Source organism: Camponotus vicinus, unplaced genomic scaffold (genome assembly GCF_025532165.1).
Source record: "Camponotus vicinus isolate PSW18456_S1 unplaced genomic scaffold, iyCamVici1.0 SCAF_6, whole genome shotgun sequence".
Lineage (NCBI taxonomy): Eukaryota > Metazoa > Arthropoda > Insecta > Hymenoptera > Formicidae > Camponotus > Camponotus vicinus.
The window spans coordinates 5479778-5498635 of record NW_028141978.1 but is presented as its reverse complement, the minus strand read 5'-3'; the positions used below and the strand labels follow the sequence as shown (position 1 = coordinate 5498635).

Here is an 18858-nt window from a genome sequence, read left to right as displayed (position 1 = left end):
TAGGGAACACGGAGAGTTTACTTCAGAAGCAACTCCATAAGAAATATATAATTGAGAATAGCAAAGTAATGAGGCAGAAGTAATCAAGGCAGAATTATAAATATTCGAAATGACTATAATTTAATGCGATGGACGGGAAACATATTTACATATTTCGTGCGAGAAATAATCTACACATTTATAAAAATAGCGATTAAAGCAATTACGTTTGCTTTTCCGTCCTTCCGCGTTTTAAAGAAAAAATATTTAATAATGAGAGAGACGAGTTGACACGTTTATCGTCATTTATTTTTAAAATCTTCAAATTGTGATTTCAATTTGGTGATTATTACCGTCTATGATTATTTGATGAATTAAAAATATATGAAACAATTGCAGACATTTACAGTAATAAAGTATAATACATAATAAATAAAAAGTTTAAAAAAAATATTCAAGATCGAATAAAAGGTAAATATAGCATTTAACGTATCAAAACGTCTTGTCAAATTTATCGAAACGCGTCATCGTGCCAATACAATATTCTCAGCCATAAAATAGCAGTGATCTTTATTGCGCAACCATACGTAATAATTACAACACAGATTTCACATGTTCGCTCTGTTATCGATATAGTCGTCATCGTCGTCCGCGAATTTAATGCCATCCTCGTTCTCCCGGATTAGATCATAGAAGGAGTCATGCGATTCCACCTTGATATCGCTCTCGACTCCATAATCCGGACTCTGGATCTCTTTCTTGGACAAACTGATGTTGAAATTGTCCGTCGTCAGTCTTCGAGCTGTCGCCGGCGAGTTTAATCGCGGCCCCGAGAACTCAATCATCGGAATGTTGGTGCAATCTGACAATTTATTCATCTCTCGAGGTTGCGTGAACTGCATAAAATCTCGATATTTGCATTGGTTACTCGTTACGTTCAGATTCGTCAGAAGGATATCCGACTTGGAATCGTCTTTGGCATCCTGAAGATCCTTTTCTCTGCCATCTGCGTATCCTTGTGTCTTCGAACTCGATTTACCAGACGTGTTCTTACTGGACGTGTTCTCGTTCTTGAAATAACGATTCCTCTTGTCTTCTTGGGAGACATCCTTTGTCTTTTGATTAAAAAACGACTTCGAAGTAGCATTATGAAGTATTGCGTCCTCGGTATACCTTTTCGAAGTCTGTTTTGATTTCTCTGCTTTATCTTCCGATTTTGTCATGTTGTCGGTGATATTTGCATAACTACCTTGTCGACTACTTCTCGATGAAGTATCCTGTTCCTGGGAAAAATCAAATTTAGTAGCTTGAAGACGATTGGGAATGATGCATTGCGTCCTGTCGGTCCCAAGCTGACCGCACAAGGATTCTTCGCTCACTCGAGTCCTAGAGTCCTCCAGGATCCGGTGGATTGGCAACAGGCGTTCGTTCAGCCTGGCCGCTCTGCCTTCGCTGTTGATGCTATCCTCGGACAGAGCACTACCGCCAGATGACGAATCGTTCTTTGATGATGAAGACGAGGACGTCGAGTCTTGGCGTTTCTGCTCGAAGCTGCTCAGTCTGGTCTCCTCGACACTAGACGCGAGCCTTTGTCGCATTCGCCGATACTCGGCCGGGGTCAGGGTCGCGCCCTCGGTGATCTCCTCCGGCAGTCGGAATAATGCCGGACTCGCCGTCGTGCCTTGAAAACAATCCGGTCGATCCGCAGACGGACCTTCAGAATCCTCAGACATCGATAACGGGGGAATCCATAGGAGAAAAGCTGGATCCATACCTAAATACGAACCCGGCACGGCGCCGGCGTTCGCTACGTTGTAATCGTAATAATCCAGTTCCATATCCGTCTCCGGATTAGTTAGGCTGAACTCCGAGCCCGGTCCTTGAAGCAGTCGCTCGCGATTTCGACGATCCTTTGTCTCTTTACCGCTGCGTAACGTAGAAACACCCGATAGTGGATTGCTCGTCGACGAATCCTGATAATAATTCATAGTCTTTTTCGAAAACGGCATATTTCTTTGATTATTTTTTTCAGTTTCTCCTAAATTATTTGGCTTGTACATTAATATAATTATCTCAAATTTCTCATTTTGTTCAAAATTATCTCGACTTGTTTAACATTTATTCTTTTAAATGTTTTATTATTAAAATATTGTTATTGAAATTATATAAAAAATATAGTTTTACATCTCATTCTCAATTATATGTGTTAACTTTAAATTTGTGTCGTTTCAGATAAAATACATATATAATCGGATTAAACTTTCTTTACCTTTGATTGCAAAGGATTGGACGCATAATGATGAGGTCTTGCAATGTGAGGACTGTTAATAATGCTCGCTGTACTTTGACATGTTGTGTCATCCGACATCAGCTTGTCCGCTGCTGGGGTATTAGATCCTAGAGTGCGTAATCTGCAAATATGAGTAATATATAAACTATTAATTATATAACTGTCAGAGATATTTCAAAATACACATAACTAAAAGATATATTATTTGAAATATTTTATTTCTATCAAAAACTTACTTTTATTTATTGTACAATATGTTACATTACAACTATTATTTTATATAATAATTGTGTTTATTGCATAAATTGCTGAAGATTTGATTCGTCTATTAAATATTTTGCGATTTATATTGCTCAACTATGTCAACTTCTCTATGGATATTATATAGAAAAACATATCTTTACATAAAACGTGATAAATTAATTAATTATAATTACTTGACTGGTTGGGCATATTTTACTTCCGGCTGACCAACTGCCATAATAGCCGATACTATCGATGATGTTTCATTAACATGTAGTTTGTTTGGTATTATGCTTCTTTCTATAGAGTTTTCTTCGTTATCTTGTTTCAAAGTAGTAGAGCTCAAGCTAGTTTCATCCTCATATCTATTACACAAAAGATATACATACTAGAAAACGCGCCAATAAAAGTCGCGATAAAATATTCGACGAATCAATAGTTTATAGAATAAATAAAGTAAAATATTTAATATTTATCAAAATATTAGATTTAGATAAAATTATAAATTATAAAAATCATAAATATTTAAAAGATATTTAAAAGTATGTCAAAATATTAAATGTTAATATTATAAATGTTAATGCATTAATTGCAACATATTAATCATACGAACTTATTACATACTCTGCCAAAGTTTCTGAACTATCGTAGCCATCCTCTACCGCACAAGGAGCCAATTTACGTTTTGAAAGTCTTGGTGTACATTTTCTTGGCAATCCCACTAAAGACACGACTTCTGATATTAATGTCGTAGAAGACATTGATTTTGCTCGTCCCATCGTATCGCTACATCCTGAGTAATTGGCATATTTTTAGTAATTCTAATATTTATGCTTATAATATTTTTGTTATAATTATAATTGTAATATTAATTCAATATAATTTTTATTGTGTTTGTTTTTAATCTTTAAATTTTTAAAACGCAATAATATTTATTACACTATTTTATTATTGTAAAATATATTCACCGGAATGCTCGCTCAGAGTATCCAAATCTTCCGCGATATGATACTTTCTATATTTCAATGCAAATTGCAATGCTAGAAAAATAGATATAAAGAATATGAGTATCAAAAGAGATGCTGTCGCCAAATGCGCAGGTCCCCAGAAAATCCATCGTTCGACAGTGGAAGTGGAACTCGTTTCCGAAGAGAGCAACGTCTTGTTCTTTTCGTATAATTTCTCTGAAAATAAATTGCATAAATTTAACACAAGCATATCAAATAATTACAATTAAATATAATGAAATTTTACAATGATGTTATAAATTAAAAAATAAAATTATTTAATATAATTATAATAATTCTATTAATCTATTTAATATCATAAGATTTATAGGTGAAAAAAGATTACTGTTACAATTTTTTTTTCGTTTAATGTAATTTATGTTAATTCATTAAGCTTACTAAACATGCTCGCATGTCCTAGAAAGCCACCCACGCAAGAGTCCCCCGAAGCAGTCGACTCGTCGCTGAAAAACTCCAACAGCAAATTTTGACCCGAGGAAAATATCGTTCCCGTTGCGGGTGCGCTTTTGTCAAACCCAATATCCGTCAAGAGTTCCGCACTTCGCGAATCACCGTCGCGGATGCGAAAGTATTGCCCTGGACAGGGAAACTGCGTTTGGTCCAAGTGCAGGCGGATTACGTAATCCGATTTCGCCTACGCAAAAATGAAATTGATCGACAGATATCTCGTTATAAAAATGACAAAAAGATAAAGAACCTTGCTTCATCTTTTGCGATTAACAATAAGTATAAAAAATTATTCTGTTCCGAGTATAAAAATAATACGCGCATATATGTGCACACAAAAACGAATTTACCTGCAGCAGCCAAAAGGATCGGCCGGGACAGGCTTGTGTATTCGCACCTAGAATCTTGTTCAAGATTTGATCGTGGAAATTTATAATACAACCGCATCGACACTGAAGACCGATCTGAGCCGTGACTTCCGGTCTCGTGGCCGCTAATGTCGTTCCGTGTCGACACTCCCATCCCTCGGTGTTCCACGCCTCCTGAAAATCGATCCTGCCGGTGCCGCCGCACGATTCTGTCTCGACCGCTTTTCCCTGTTTTAAAACAAATGTGTTATTAACTTGTTTGCGATTGCATTCGTCAATTTTCATATCGTCGAATTTACCTGACAAAATTTTGCTCCGTATTTCGGTGGTGGTGTATCGCAGAATCGATATCGATTACGCGTTCCACCCACGCAGGAGCTGCTGCAAGGACTCCACGCGCTCCAAGGACCCCAACCGGCCGCGTCATTTTCTGCATTAATAATTAATATGAGAAAGAAGGAGTGTATATATATATATCTCATTGTCAGAGATCGAACTTTTGTCTCTCGAAAATTGTCTAAAAAATTTGATTTTAAGAGAATGGAATATGTTTTCTTCGATATTACTTTTAGCTAAGAAAAATTAATTAATGTATTAATAAACATATTAATAATTTCATATTTTATATTATTTAATTTAATTCTTTCAGTTATCCATGATTTAAAAATTATTGAGAAGTTTGATGTTTATATATGAAGTTTATATATATATAAAGTTTGATATTTATAGCTCGAGAAAATTAAGGAAACATAATAACAATATAATAATCAAATTAACTTGTGTTTCCGATTTTTATTCCATCAAAAATCATATTTATCCTTTCATCTCTTCTGACCTAGATCAAACAGCGAAACGATCGTGAGGCTCGTTAAGAAAATCAAATTTACATGTCTCGCAATCTCGACGGCAACAAGGCGATAAATCTGTCGAGAATAAAGGCTTCTATATGGGCGCATTTGCATGTCGCTTACCTAGGAGCGGGAAGGTGGGTATGCACGCGAGCTTTACTTCCGCCATCGCGCCGGTGATCGCCTGGCTCACGTAAACGAAGCAGTACTCGATGAACTTCTCGGTGAAGATATCGCAGTCGAAGTTCAACGAGTGCTTTCCCGGTGCCGCCTTTAATTCCGCGATGTAATGTAAGGCGGACGGCGGTGCCAGGGAACTCACGTCCGCCCGGAGGCGACCGTAGACACGCACGCGATCGCCCTGAAGACGACACGCTGGATACTGGAAGAGGACCGATATGCCCGCCGATCCCTCGCAGGGATAGATCGATCTTGCGTGAACGTTGAAGCTGAACTCGTCCGACCATTCCACCTGCGTGTGAAAGAGAGGAGAATGCAATTTCGCAGATATCTTGTCCAATTAATTTATTTACAGTTCAACAAGCGCGCATAACGTGCATTAATCGTTCACTATCTTGTAATAATCACTTTTTTAATTAGCGTCCTCTCCGATGATAATTCTGTTTTAATTACTTAGAGTGAGGAGTTCAATTACCTTGATGTACGCGCTAGTCGTCGGTGCGGAAGGGTTAACGTCCGAGGCCTTTAATCTAAGTGCGTAATTTCCAGCCAATCCGAAAAAATCGCACTTTAGTTCGATGACCTTTGGCGAGGTGAAGCCGTTTATCTCCTCGTAATAGAGTACCTAAGAAAATTAAAAAAAAAATGAGAAAGTAGATCATGAGGAATTTTATCATTTGACAAACGCAAGATTCATGCGTACACTTTTTCGCATACATGATTTACATACATGATTTATTACTTTTATATATAGCACTTACTTGCGTGCGACTGTTGTTCTGTGGATCGCAGGCGGCGGCGGTGGTACCGCAATATATGAGCTGCAAACTATAAGCCGCTACGGGAATGCCGTTATCAGGCACACATGAGATTCCATTGTACTTTATGGTCGCTATTACCGGTTGACTAGGATATGTACCAAAGTGTTGGGATTCCAGGAGCAGAGAAGGGGTTGGCCACTTTACGTCTAAGGCACTGCTCATCTAGAAATTTTCATTCCAATTAGATAAATTCTTGGAACATTATTAATGTCACATATTAACGTCCACTAACAATCTTCGAGAAGAAAATGTATAAAACCTGAGTGTAAATTTAAATCTTGATTTTTTAATACATTTTATTACAATATATAATGAAGTATATCCATTCTAAAGATAACTTAATAAATCATAGGAATATTAATAATTCAAGTCACACAAGCGTAGTTATATATGTCTTTTATGTTTTGTGCGTATAGATATATTTTTAATTAATTATTTTGACAAATTATATAATATATTATGTTCTTTGATATTAACTAATGTTCTTACCTCAATTTCGGGCAGCCCAGTAATGGCAGTGTTGTGTCTGGCAGCCACGGTTGAGAACTTGTACTGAAGTCGTAATGTATAAATTCCGCCGCGCGAGAAGATACCACAAGGTATTATCACAGAAATATTCTCACCTTTATGCGGTAAGGTATTGAGAGGGATATCACCAATCAATTCCGATGTGAGACCATCGACATATAGTACTCTGGAAACAAAACGTACAAATGCAATTTTTAATATACATTATCATTTTAATCGTAGTTAATTCTTCTAATATTTGTGAGATTTTATGTAGACAAAAACTATAATTATTATTTTATTATTTTTTTATTATTATTATTTTATTATTATTTTATTATTTGCCTTGAAGGAAACGTTAGAAAATATCTGTAAAAGTTTTCTCACGACTCTCTACAGACATGTAGTTGCAAATGTGATAACTTTATTTTATCGTCATGGTTTTTTTATCTTAAAGCTCATTGTTGCACTTATTTAAGTATGTGTAAATTACGGAATATTTCAGGACACCCTTGCGTGTTCATTAAATTATTTTATGGTCTTTTTACATACCTAAGCACGAGCGGTTCGTGACTTCCATTAATTTCGTTTTTCTGCGGATCGATTTTATCTTCCTCATCTTTCTTCATACCATTTGTCTCGTTGGTGATCACGGTATTGGTGGATATTGCGAAAGATTCCGTTTCCGCCGAATCTAGGATAAAAACTGTCACATCGCCGGACAAGGCTGTGTGGGTCGGAGGAACGAGAACTTTTAATAATATCGGCTCCCTCACGTCTACTATCGATCTTGTGATACCTGAAACCGGTAAACATGAGGCTAAAGACGCGAATATTTTCTTCATCAATAGCAATGTTATATTAGTCAACAATTAATTAATTTAATTTGAAAAACGTAGGCACTATCTAAAATTAGACTTAATTTAATAAAAATACATTGATGAATTCTTTCTTGACAAATACTTTAATATTTTAATTGCACATTTTTAATATTTCATGCAGTATTATTATTTTTCAGATTTTTTACATCAAATGGTTTTAATACAATTTTTTCAGTATGATATTGCATATTCGCAAATATTAAAATATAAATTTAACGATTATTACCGCATTTCAGGAGAAGGATGATTAATAATCCCAGTGATGTCTGTTCGGATATCCAATTCATGTCCGGCTCTTCATTGATGATTGCCAGGGCTTAACCGAGATATTTCGGTGCCCCGGACAAGATAATAATTTTGCGTCCCTATTCTGTTAAAAATAATGAACAATATAGCATTGAAAATTTTGATAAAGTTAAATGAATATTTAAAGTACACAGTTTATTATAGCTCAATTAAATTAATATAATATAATTAAGTTAATATAATTCTGATACAGAATAATAAAGTAGAATATGCTAGATTATGTTCAAATAAAGTAGAACATGCTAGATTATGTTCAAAGAAAATAAGCCGGCGTAACCCAGATTACGTCATGATAAGCTAAAATAATGAATGTTTCTATAAAACCTGAAATATTTTTAACTCCGGGAATTACCGTGCACACATGCGATTGAAGCATTATATGTTCTTAAAAAAATTGTCGCATTCTGGCTTTTAGCGTTTTTAACGTTTTAATAATATTAAAGAACATTCTGTATAATTTAAGATATTTTCAATTTTATTTTCAAAACGCTTCAGTATTTCTTTCTGAATATTCACTATATATTTTTAAATTAATTAATTAAAATAAAGGTAACAAAAAAGGTTTTAATTATTGATTAAGAAAATTTCAAATTGTCTTAAATACTTAGGAATAAAAGTTTAATAAATAATTTTATTGAAAATTAGGAATTTATAATTTAAAAAAAAATGTATTAATTCAATTTTTTTTGTGTGTGCGTATAAACATTTTATTTTTATAAGCGATATGTTAATGCAAAATATTTGCACAGTTGACTCTTAGATGCAAATGTAGTGTCTCTTAGATGCAAATAAGTTAGTGCTGGTAACAGAGGATAATTTCGCTTTGGGCCAACGATCAAAGTCACCGGTCTGCGTGCGTACGTTTTGCACCCCCGCGCTTCGCTTCTGAAAATCTGCAACCCTGTATAATTGCACGTGTTGCACCCTTAGGGCGACCCCGCAGTTGCTTCTCGGAGGGAAATCGAAATCGGGCATCGTCCTTTCGCCTCCGTATCGATCGGTCGTGTCCCTACACTGCACCGTTTCAGAAAACGCACGTACGCATACATCCGTATCAACCGCATTAAAGAACACGATTTTTCATCTCTAAGATAATGTTTACAAAAATAATAATATAAATAACATCTACAAATTTGATGAATAACATATTTAATGAATAGAATTTTGCATTTTTGTTGCACAATTGTATTTGATATTCAATGTGATAACTACGAGAATGTGATCAGAATATATTTTATATAGATATTATTTATAAAAAAATCTCTATGTTTATCTGTTATAAAATTTTTTTTTTTAAATACTTCTCAATAATAATAATTATTTAAAATTTTTTATTCATTTCAAGCCATATTTTAAATTATATGTGTGATGTTTGTCTAAATCATTTTTCGATGTCTATGTTCAAAAAATATTTGCACATATCTGTGGAAGATCTGACTGGTCTCTGCGGGGTGTCTCGAACCCCCTGAAGATTCTTTTCACCGTAACGTAAAAATAGATGGATGGATGGACCCTTCCATAAATGTGCTTGTTAAAATCGGGATTTCTCGTTGCCTGCATCTCTCTGTTAATTTGCGAGAAACCGATCTATACATGAATTTTTTGCTGTTTAAAATATGATAATTAAAGATCTAGAAAAAGTGTTCACGTAATTAAACAGATCTCTATTACAAATTTTTTTACAAAATAAAATTGTAAGATTTATTTTGCATTATTTGCAAAATTAAAATGATGTCATTAATTAAAGTAAGCAAATTATTATATTGAATTAGAAAATACGAAACATTTATATTTTATTATCTTTTATGTTATCTTTATTATAATTTGTTTTTCCTTTTTAAAACAAAAAAAATTAAATTATAAAATTGTATTGTATTATTACTTATTTAATTATTTAATTAATTAAAGAAGGTCATTATATAAAATAAATAATTCGTTTTAACATTTTGTTTAATGTAATGTTAAGAATTTGCAATGACTAATGTTAAAGTAATAAATGATGCTCAATATAAATAGTTTACGTGTCGGAATGATGTAGGAAATATTTAGCTTGATTATGCAATTGGAATAATGAGTTCGATGCTGCGTGCGAAAGGGAATACCGACCGCACACAGACAGATATACATTATAGCTATACACATGCGTAGTGGTGATTAACATTGATATATTGAGATAAACATCGCCCCTCTATCGAGGAGGTGCCATAGAGTAACATCGAGGGCTTTAAAAATGAATCGCAAGACATGCACAAATGTATATACACAACATTGTAGCGAAAATTGTTTTGTTTGTCTTAATTTTGTAACGATATTTATATAAATTATTTCCATTATTTACATTAAATATTGAGAAGAAAATATATTCTTTTTCAAGCAAATTTTAAACTCAATTAACAAGAAAATTCGACAACTAACTAACAATGTTGTTTTTACATCCATATATTTAAATCAAACTATCAAATCTTATTAATATATTTATATTACTGTATTTAACTGAAAATCTCTCTTGATTGTTAAAAGCTAATCTATGATTATATTTTTTAATGCAAGAAAAAGAATTAAATGTTAATTGAAAATTAACTCGATGTAATTAATATAATTAATTCTAAATCTGTTAATAATCTGTTAATTTTAAATATTTTTTATTTAAAAGATCTTATCTTATATGTGTCTCATCATTTTTTAATTCGATGAAACTTATTCAGGATTCGATTAATCTCTAACCATTATCAAATATCTTAGTGTACTTCTTAATAACAATACAAAAGCCCAAACCGAAAGATACTTTTAAATATTTCCAACATAATAAATAATAAATAATTTTTTATTTTTTAGTAGAACATCTTTAAATATTTTATAAAATACTTTTTATGCTTTTGCAATATCAATGTACTTGCTTACTGTGTACTTTGCTTACGTAGTAATCTTATCCGGATGCATTCCTCATCTTCTCCAGAGCAGTTTGATCGCATCGGGTCAAAGCGCAGTAGATGAGCTCGATCGTCGGCTCCGACCTGATCGATCGATCTTTTCTCTCATTGATTTCGCGCGCAATAATGCGTCGACAAGCACGTTTTGCTGTCTTGCTGTCAACCGAAGGACAGACGGAGGGCGCGATTACTGCGCGACTACTTCGGCGGCGACCTTCTGGAATCGATATCGAGAGCCCGTCCGCCACACGCGAAATTACCGATTCGCCTATCCACGCCGTACAAACACCCTCGCGCGCATCCCTCGCGCGTTCCGAGGGTCAACCCTCTACGGACACGAAATTATCCTCCGAAAGGGAGAACGCCGACGATGTTTACGAGACGCTAGGAAACTGATGCTACTTTTACTTCTTTTTATTTTTCTTTTTTTTCTAAATAAATAAGAAATATAAGAATTTCAATTTTTTCTTATTTTAATAATTATTTTGCTATAGATTTGACTCTGAATCTCTCTGGAGATATAAAGCATCCATAACTGCGATGTTTGGATCTAACACAAAGAGAAATAAGTATCCTTCGCCATATTCTTTGATCGTTCCCTTGGGAGAATCCCTGTCAACACTATAACACTGATGATGACATGATACCATCCGAAATCGAAACTAGATCTAAGAATTCAATGTGTATAGCTTATTTTTCACGACTTTTTTTTGTGGAATTGTTTAAGCATCACCATCACTCTTTCATCGTGCTAGATTATTTCAAAAATTTAAGGGAGATTCTTCTAATAAGATTCTCGCTCGCCGACTGAGGGATCCCGCGGAAACGCGAAACAGGGAGCAACTGCGCCGGGGCGACGCGCACATCGCGACTAAAGCCGGGGTCGCCGGCCACCCCTCTCTTGGTTTATCGTAGAGACGGGGTCGAATTGCCGCCACCATCGCCGCCCGCACCCCCGTTTATCGTTCGAGGTACGCCTTGAGGGAGAGTATTATGACAGAAGGTTGGCTTCTATGAATGAATACCCGATCTATACACGTTCGGGGTGCGCCATGCCATTGCGTGTTTTTGGAGCCGGAAAGGCAAGACTGATTCTGCCGGGGATGACTACTCGATCTTGCCTTCATAAGGAACGATTGCGAAGGCGCCAGAGTCGGGGGTGACTTTGAGCAATATTGGTGCTTTGTAGAAGGCAAAGGGATGATGTCGGACGAGAACGACTAATGTAATACGTTGAGAATAAAAGAAGGAAATTATTTGTATATTGGATATATATGGATTGTTTTATAGCTCTTTTATCTTTTATTAACAATGTAAAGTGTTCTTTAAAATCTAGATTATTGGTGTAATATATATATAAATTTTATTCGTCTATATATTATAATTGATAAATATACGTGATCAATAAATATTGCATAAACCGTAAAGAGCTATCATATTTCTATAAATTGGTATTGCAAAAATATTAACTTATTTTTATCTTTTTTTAATAGATAAAAATATAACAGAAGAATTGGAAAGAGGAATTTATATAACGCGCAAGAAGAGATTTCGCGTTTAGAATACCATATTTTTTTATCCCTCAATAAATCGTCAGATAACGAGACGCAGCGATAATTATCGCGAATAATGTGTTCTCAAACGAATGAGGGTTTGAGTACTTAACTTCCCGGGGTGCGAGCCACTTACTTTCGTGCAGCCCTTCGTGATGCAAGTCTAAAGAGAACGAAGGGTTGCTACAGAGGGAGGCATACCCAGCCAATTAACAAGCGGAGTCCTTATTTGAAGCTTTCTTTTTTTTCTTCCGCATTTAATTTTTTCTATTTATCGTGTATCTATTCGACAGGAAAGGGTGACATTTTTTTTCATCTTGGCACTTCTTTTTACGCTACAACGGCAACGATAGTGTGTACAGCTTGAATAATCGATACTTTCAGCATTTCTCCGCCGTTGCACACGCAGACTGTTATCGGCGTCTGCGAAACCTAATTGCGTGGTGTTCCAAGAACAAAGGAATTGGTGGTTCTTTATGATGCACGATAACTACAACAATGGGGGAAATGTCCCTTGTCGATGCAAACCCTTGTTTTTTTTGGGTTGTAGATCCAACTAAATTGCAGGAATGGTGAAAAGAAAATATTAATGAAAAAGAAAATTCAAAGTTTATATTTAACATAAAAATAAAAAGTTCTCAATAAATACACAAAATATGCACATATGAAGGCTAATCTTTATACAAAGCTATTGAAAAAGGTTGTAAATTCGTGCAAAATAGAAATACAGTCTCTATGTAGTTGTTAGTAGCAGATAAAGATATGATCATGATGTGTGATATTTGAAGCAGTTTTATTAAATTCAAACAGCAATGTTAACAATCATACACAACAGCGAAAAAAACAAGAATAAACAGATAAGAACAATAAACAGATTAGATAATATAATATTACAAAAATGCATACAATTTATATATACTTTCTTTTTACAACCTTATCGAATTGTAATATTATTGTAATATTATATCTGCTTGCTATGAATTGTAATATTATATTTGCTTCAAAATATTATATATAACAATTACATATATAAATACGATGAAGAAAATTTAATATTAAAACTATATATATACATATATATATATATATATATACATACATATACACACACACATATATATATATATATATATATATATATATATATATATATATATATACACACATATATATTAAATGCAAAATGTTGACTGTATTTAATGCATTATATTTTCATTACTCGCCATGAGTAACGGTTCACGTCACTTGATAAAATAATTTTTTTGTATCTTTGCAATTTTTTATATGTTGCTATACGATGGCGATGAAACAGATGCTAGCAGATAATCATGTTTAGAAATCTACAAATTATGATATATGTAAGCACAAACAATACGTTATTACAAATTACAAAATGTAAAATGGAAATAACGATCCATGATTTTCTGAATTGCATCATTTAATATGAATAATGCCTACATTTAGTATTTCTTACATTAAAGTTTTCTTTATCCCGCGACCAAGCTATATATACATTAAAGCGTGAGAAAGTATGGCGAAATTAAATCACAATGAAAATATGTATTTCTGTATAAAAAATTGCGTGACTTCCATTATTATCACATTCCAAGTTACTACTATTCCGCACTTGTAATAACTCTTTTAACTAATCTCATAGAATATGGAGATAAATATTTTTTGAAAGATATATTTTTACAATTGTCGACTATATATATGAGAATGTCTTTACGTTTTATATATAAATACATACAATTATTTCAATAATTTATAGATATTAAAACGCAAAATATACAATAAAACTTATAAGGAAACCATTCAGAAGAGTTTATATATAAACTTTTTCCGTTATCGGTATGATATTGTCGGAATGTCAAAGATATAGATATATGAAACAGACGAATTTTATACAAAACTATGTGTGTGCACATTGCATTAAAATTTAATCATGTATCTTAAATATTAGAAAGAGAAAAAAATATTAAAAATATCAATTTCGAGAAAATTACACAAATATATTATTTTCATATTAAATGAATGTTTTTTTCTGAAAATTAATATTTTTTAATTACTTAAGATTTGTAATCGAATTATTTTACATAAAACATTTTCTGCATTTAAAATATATAAAATATTTTTATCATTGTTATATATATGTTATATGTATAATACTACACTCTTTGATTGCTCGTGCTGACAAGAAAAAAACAATATATTTTTTTATATATAATTTCTTATTAAATAACGGTAACTTTCATCTTCGATAAAGATACTAGAAATTCCATTAGATAAAGAGAATACAATGTATTGCAATTGCAATGTAGCGTTATCGTATTATTTTTTAATATTGCATATCTTTTAAATTTTATCATCAATTAAAAATGGGTTACCTATTAACTGAGCAAGTCCATGATATCTTGCGTGGATGAATTAGATATGTTCGTATCAGTTTGCGCATTAGTTGACGACATGAACGGCTGTAACGTTCCGGAAAAGTTTAAGTTTGGCCTAATTTCTGACTGTGTTGTAAAATTCATACTATTCTGGGGAGTGATAGCATTCCACATCGACGTGGATTGTTGCAAATTCCAATTTATAGGCGCATTTATGCCTTTAGAATTCCAATTCATTGGTCTATTCGTTAAAATGTTATTCGGCATTGTTTGCGTTGGAGATGTTAAAAATTGCGATTGCGTTAAACTAGTCTCATTATACTTGTATGTAGTATTTTTAGAATAATCTGGCTGCGACATAGTCGATTTTGACATGGATAGATTTAATTCATCTAAATTGTTTTTCAGCAAAGTGGCGGTTAAATCCTTTGGTTGTGATTTTACAGGTTGTGACACAGTCTTGGGAGTCAATATAGATTGAGATTGCAATCTTTGATGCGCTTCTTGCTGATGAATTAATCTAGAAAAAAATTGTCAAATATTTAATATTCCAATTAATACGAGATAAATGTGTGAAACATATAGAATTTTTAAAATGTTGAAACAAACCTGAGTTTATCCTCCATGGTTAATCCATTTTCAATATTTACAGGTTTAGGATTAGCGTTCGAGGATGGAATTTCGGGCGTCAAATTAATGTCGCTCAGGCTATTGTTTTGCATAAAAGTGGGCGACGTTACTTGAGAAAGTGCCTGATCGAATTGTTGGGTCTCGCGACGTACCGCGTCCAATTGTCGTAATGCTTCTCGATGTTCGCTAGTTACTCGATTTATCATATCAACGACCAACGTGGAAAGAGTCTCATACTGTGACATGCTAAGATTTTGCTCTATGCAAAGAGGCAATAAGAACGGTAATACTTTCGTCGCCAATATTTCTTTGCTCATACCTAACTTACTATGAGTGAGTAGCATTCTGTAAATACCTATTGACATTAGAAAAAGTTTTTTTAATAAATTTCTAGAATAAAATTAATCTAAATGTATGTGAAAAAATGTTTAAACATTTATATTTTTTATAAGAAGAAAAAGAATTAATATTTTTATACATGCACAAAAATTATTACCTATAATAGCCATTAAAATGGCTGGTTCGCTAGAATGAGGAACTTCTTGTAGGAACGGTAATATTTGATCAAACACCAGCCAGCGATCAAGATTTGGCAACATTTTCGCAAGACACAGCAAGCAGTTAACGCGTACTCCGAGACTAGTAGATTTCTTTCCTGGCGACAAACAAATCTTTTTCATTCGCGGCAGTATAGCATTTTTAATAACTGGTCCCTCGATCATCGTCGCTATGTTCGGCAACGCCGACAAACAGAGCTCTTGAAGCTGTTCCCATTCAGATTCCAATGCACGCAGTAGCATAGGCACTATATCGATCTTAATGACATCTGTAGGGCACAGTTTCAATAATAGATTTATTTGCTGCATGAGAACTAAACTGATCTGTAAAAGATATATTAATACATATGTTTTATTTGTTATTGTATGAAAATTATATAAACATTCATTATTAGTGTTATTATTATCATTTTTAGTGTTATTATTATCATTTTTATTTTATATCTTTTATACATTTTATTCACTGATTTTCAAATATAAAAATATGTACTTACTTGTGGCGGATCTTCCAAAGCAAGAACAGGTTTCAAATTAGGGAGAATATGTTCTCGAAACTCCTCTATCTCAGTAACTTCCATAACCTGCAGTATACTTGGCAACACAAATGGTATCATAGGTGGATTAACTAATTCTTTATAAAGTGCAGGTAATACTCTATGAAGAGTAACTCTATGTGGCAATTGTTTTAACAATTGTGGAAGACCTTTGTAAAATTGCGATTTTTGAAGATTATCCCATTGGAATAATTTGTCTAAATAATTTAACGTCTTAACACCAATGTCCGTAAAATATTCGATCTGCAATAGTGGAAACACAAAATTTTAATCATCCCAATTTAAAGTTAAATATTTTAAAAAATTAAAAATTTTCGATATATTTAGTCAAAAATTAAAATAAAATTACAAGTTATCTCAAAATATATTAATTCAAGAAGAAAGTACCTTAATAAATTGATGAGCATCTAATCTCAATTCTGGACTATGACTCAACATAAGCTTTACGGTATCTCTCAGAGTCTCAGGAATTGGAAGTAACTTTGCTGATACATTGAATCCCTTAAAATTTTCTAAGAAACGTCGGCACTTTCCTAAATCATTATGAGACTCATAAAGCGGTTGATGTTGCAAGGAATATATTGTATATACCAGCATGCCTAAGGCAAACATATCACTTGCTGGTCCATTACTACTAGCTAATATGCACTCAGGTGCCTGATAATTTAACTGAGGTTGCACAACTGCTGGTAGTGTCGGATCATATTCCTGATATAACCACGATGGCTGCAATAAAAGAAAAATATACAAGTCATATAGATACAAAATAGAATGATTAAATCATTCATTAATAATTGCATGCTGTGCAATTTTGTTTTATATTATAGAATATAAAAATTGAATAATACATATTTTTCTTAATAATTATAATTAGTTACTAATTATATAAATAAGGCTTTTTATATTGATAATTTTTATACCTGCTTGCTGTCTGGATTTTGATTTAAGGCACAGAAGTCAAAACCAAATATCTTCCAAGCTCCATGGATATTAATAACAATTGATTCTGGACACAGATTCCTATGCAACAGTTTTACATCACCATGCAAAAATGCCAAACCTTCTCCCAATTGCAACAATCCATAGCGTATTTCTATGTCATGTAGTTTATAATCTTTCAAATTTGCTGGAGTTGGTTGAGGTATATTCTCATAATTCCCTAAAATATATTTTACTTGGAAATGTTATACATAAAAACTAAAACAGAGTATTGATTTCAATATGATTTAATTTAATTCCTTTAATAATATAAAATTTAAGATACATAAAGAAGGATCTGTTTACCTAGTACATTAGCCAGACTAGCAAATACTGGTTCAGTCGCAAACGCAAGACTGTCCCTCGATTCCTCCAGCGGATGTTGCACAATCAAAACTTGCGGATGTCTCAGTTTTGTCAACTGCATCACACCTCGTTTCAGAGTCTCCAATACAAGTTCCCGATCCGTTTTGGCGGGCCATCTCTCCAGCATGCGTTTCTCAAAGACAAAAATCGCAGCTTCTTGTTTGGTAGACTTTTTGTAGCCGCTGTAAATCTTCCATAATAATCCTGGTCCAGCGCTCGCCACATGAGCGGTCGCTTCGAACTCCCTGGTGACAGGATTGCCAGGTAAAACGCTGGACAGCTGTGATAAGCCGTATGCTGTATTTTGGACGGTATTGCTGATAGTATTGCTGACTGTGTTTCGAAGTTTATTAAGAACATCCATTCTGGTTCTGTCACTTGTTACTTGGTAACGATGTCTCCATGAAAAAAAGTGCACGCAAAGAGTGTCAATATAATAAATGTTCTTCGGATTACCAGAATAATTATCTGTATGCTTCTAAAGAGATTGTAATTCTCTAAATATTGTTTTAACAAATTTTCAAGCTCCGCAAATCACTATCAGTATATCACCATGAATCATCGCGAACATGACACCCACATAAGGTTCTCTGCAGCGCACACTACGCAGGACTTTTTTTATTTCAAGTGCTAGCAACATAACAAACAGAAATTACTAAATTTCAATAAGCTAACGAGCACAAATTTGCAAGGTAAATCAGATTTACACAAGATTTAAGGAAGAAATTGTTAAAAAAATGAAAAATTATTAATGTAAATTGCATCTCTTTATTTCAGCTACAATTTAAATATGAAAGCAGAGAGAAGACTGAGAGATGTCATTGCCCGCTTTTAGATGATTCTTGGAAGCGATACTCCCTCTGTGGACATTAAAAACGTGGACATGAACTACAAAATCAATGTCCACGAATGTTCTCAGAGGGTAACATATATGTCCCTCTGATAATATAAATAATATAAATAAAAATATAAATAATAATTTAATTAATAATAATTTATTAT

The 18858-nt window shown here is 33.3% G+C and overlaps 2 protein-coding genes across 6 annotated transcripts; both read right to left on the bottom strand.

Moving 5' to 3' along the window:
* Nucleotides 1-532: 532 nt before the first annotated feature.
* Gogo (thrombospondin-1 like protein golden goal) lies at nt 533-11659 on the bottom strand. Of its 5 annotated transcripts, none has more exons than XM_083102214.1 (16): nt 10816-11659; nt 7819-7962; nt 7264-7510; nt 6694-6898; nt 6145-6366; nt 5859-6008; nt 5327-5675; nt 4655-4785; nt 4338-4583; nt 3919-4174; nt 3481-3696; nt 3137-3305; nt 2707-2877; nt 2249-2390; nt 1359-1952; nt 533-1262 (listed from the first exon to the last, which is right to left on the bottom strand). In XM_083102214.1, the coding sequence occupies exons 2-16, from the start codon at nt 7877-7879 to the stop codon at nt 588-590; spliced, it is 3834 nt and encodes a 1277-aa protein (XP_082958340.1). In that variant the 5' UTR covers nt 7880-7962; nt 10816-11659; the 3' UTR covers nt 533-587. The 5 variants fall into 5 exon arrangements, with proteins under 5 accessions (XP_082958340.1, XP_082958338.1, XP_082958339.1 ...); XM_083102212.1 differs by having other exon boundaries at nt 533-1693; nt 1754-1952; XM_083102213.1 differs by having other exon boundaries at nt 533-1660; nt 1754-1952.
* A 1868-nt stretch (nt 11660-13527) lies between these two features.
* On the bottom strand, nt 13528-18458 carry LOC145973105 (SCY1-like protein 2). The gene is made up of 7 exons (XM_083102297.1): nt 17797-18458; nt 17433-17671; nt 16900-17238; nt 16453-16755; nt 15898-16282; nt 15381-15756; nt 13528-15291 (listed from the first exon to the last, which is right to left on the bottom strand). The coding sequence occupies exons 1-7, from the start codon at nt 18218-18220 to the stop codon at nt 14772-14774; spliced, it is 2586 nt and encodes an 861-aa protein (XP_082958423.1). The 5' UTR covers nt 18221-18458; the 3' UTR covers nt 13528-14771.
* Nucleotides 18459-18858: the final 400 nt, after the last annotated feature.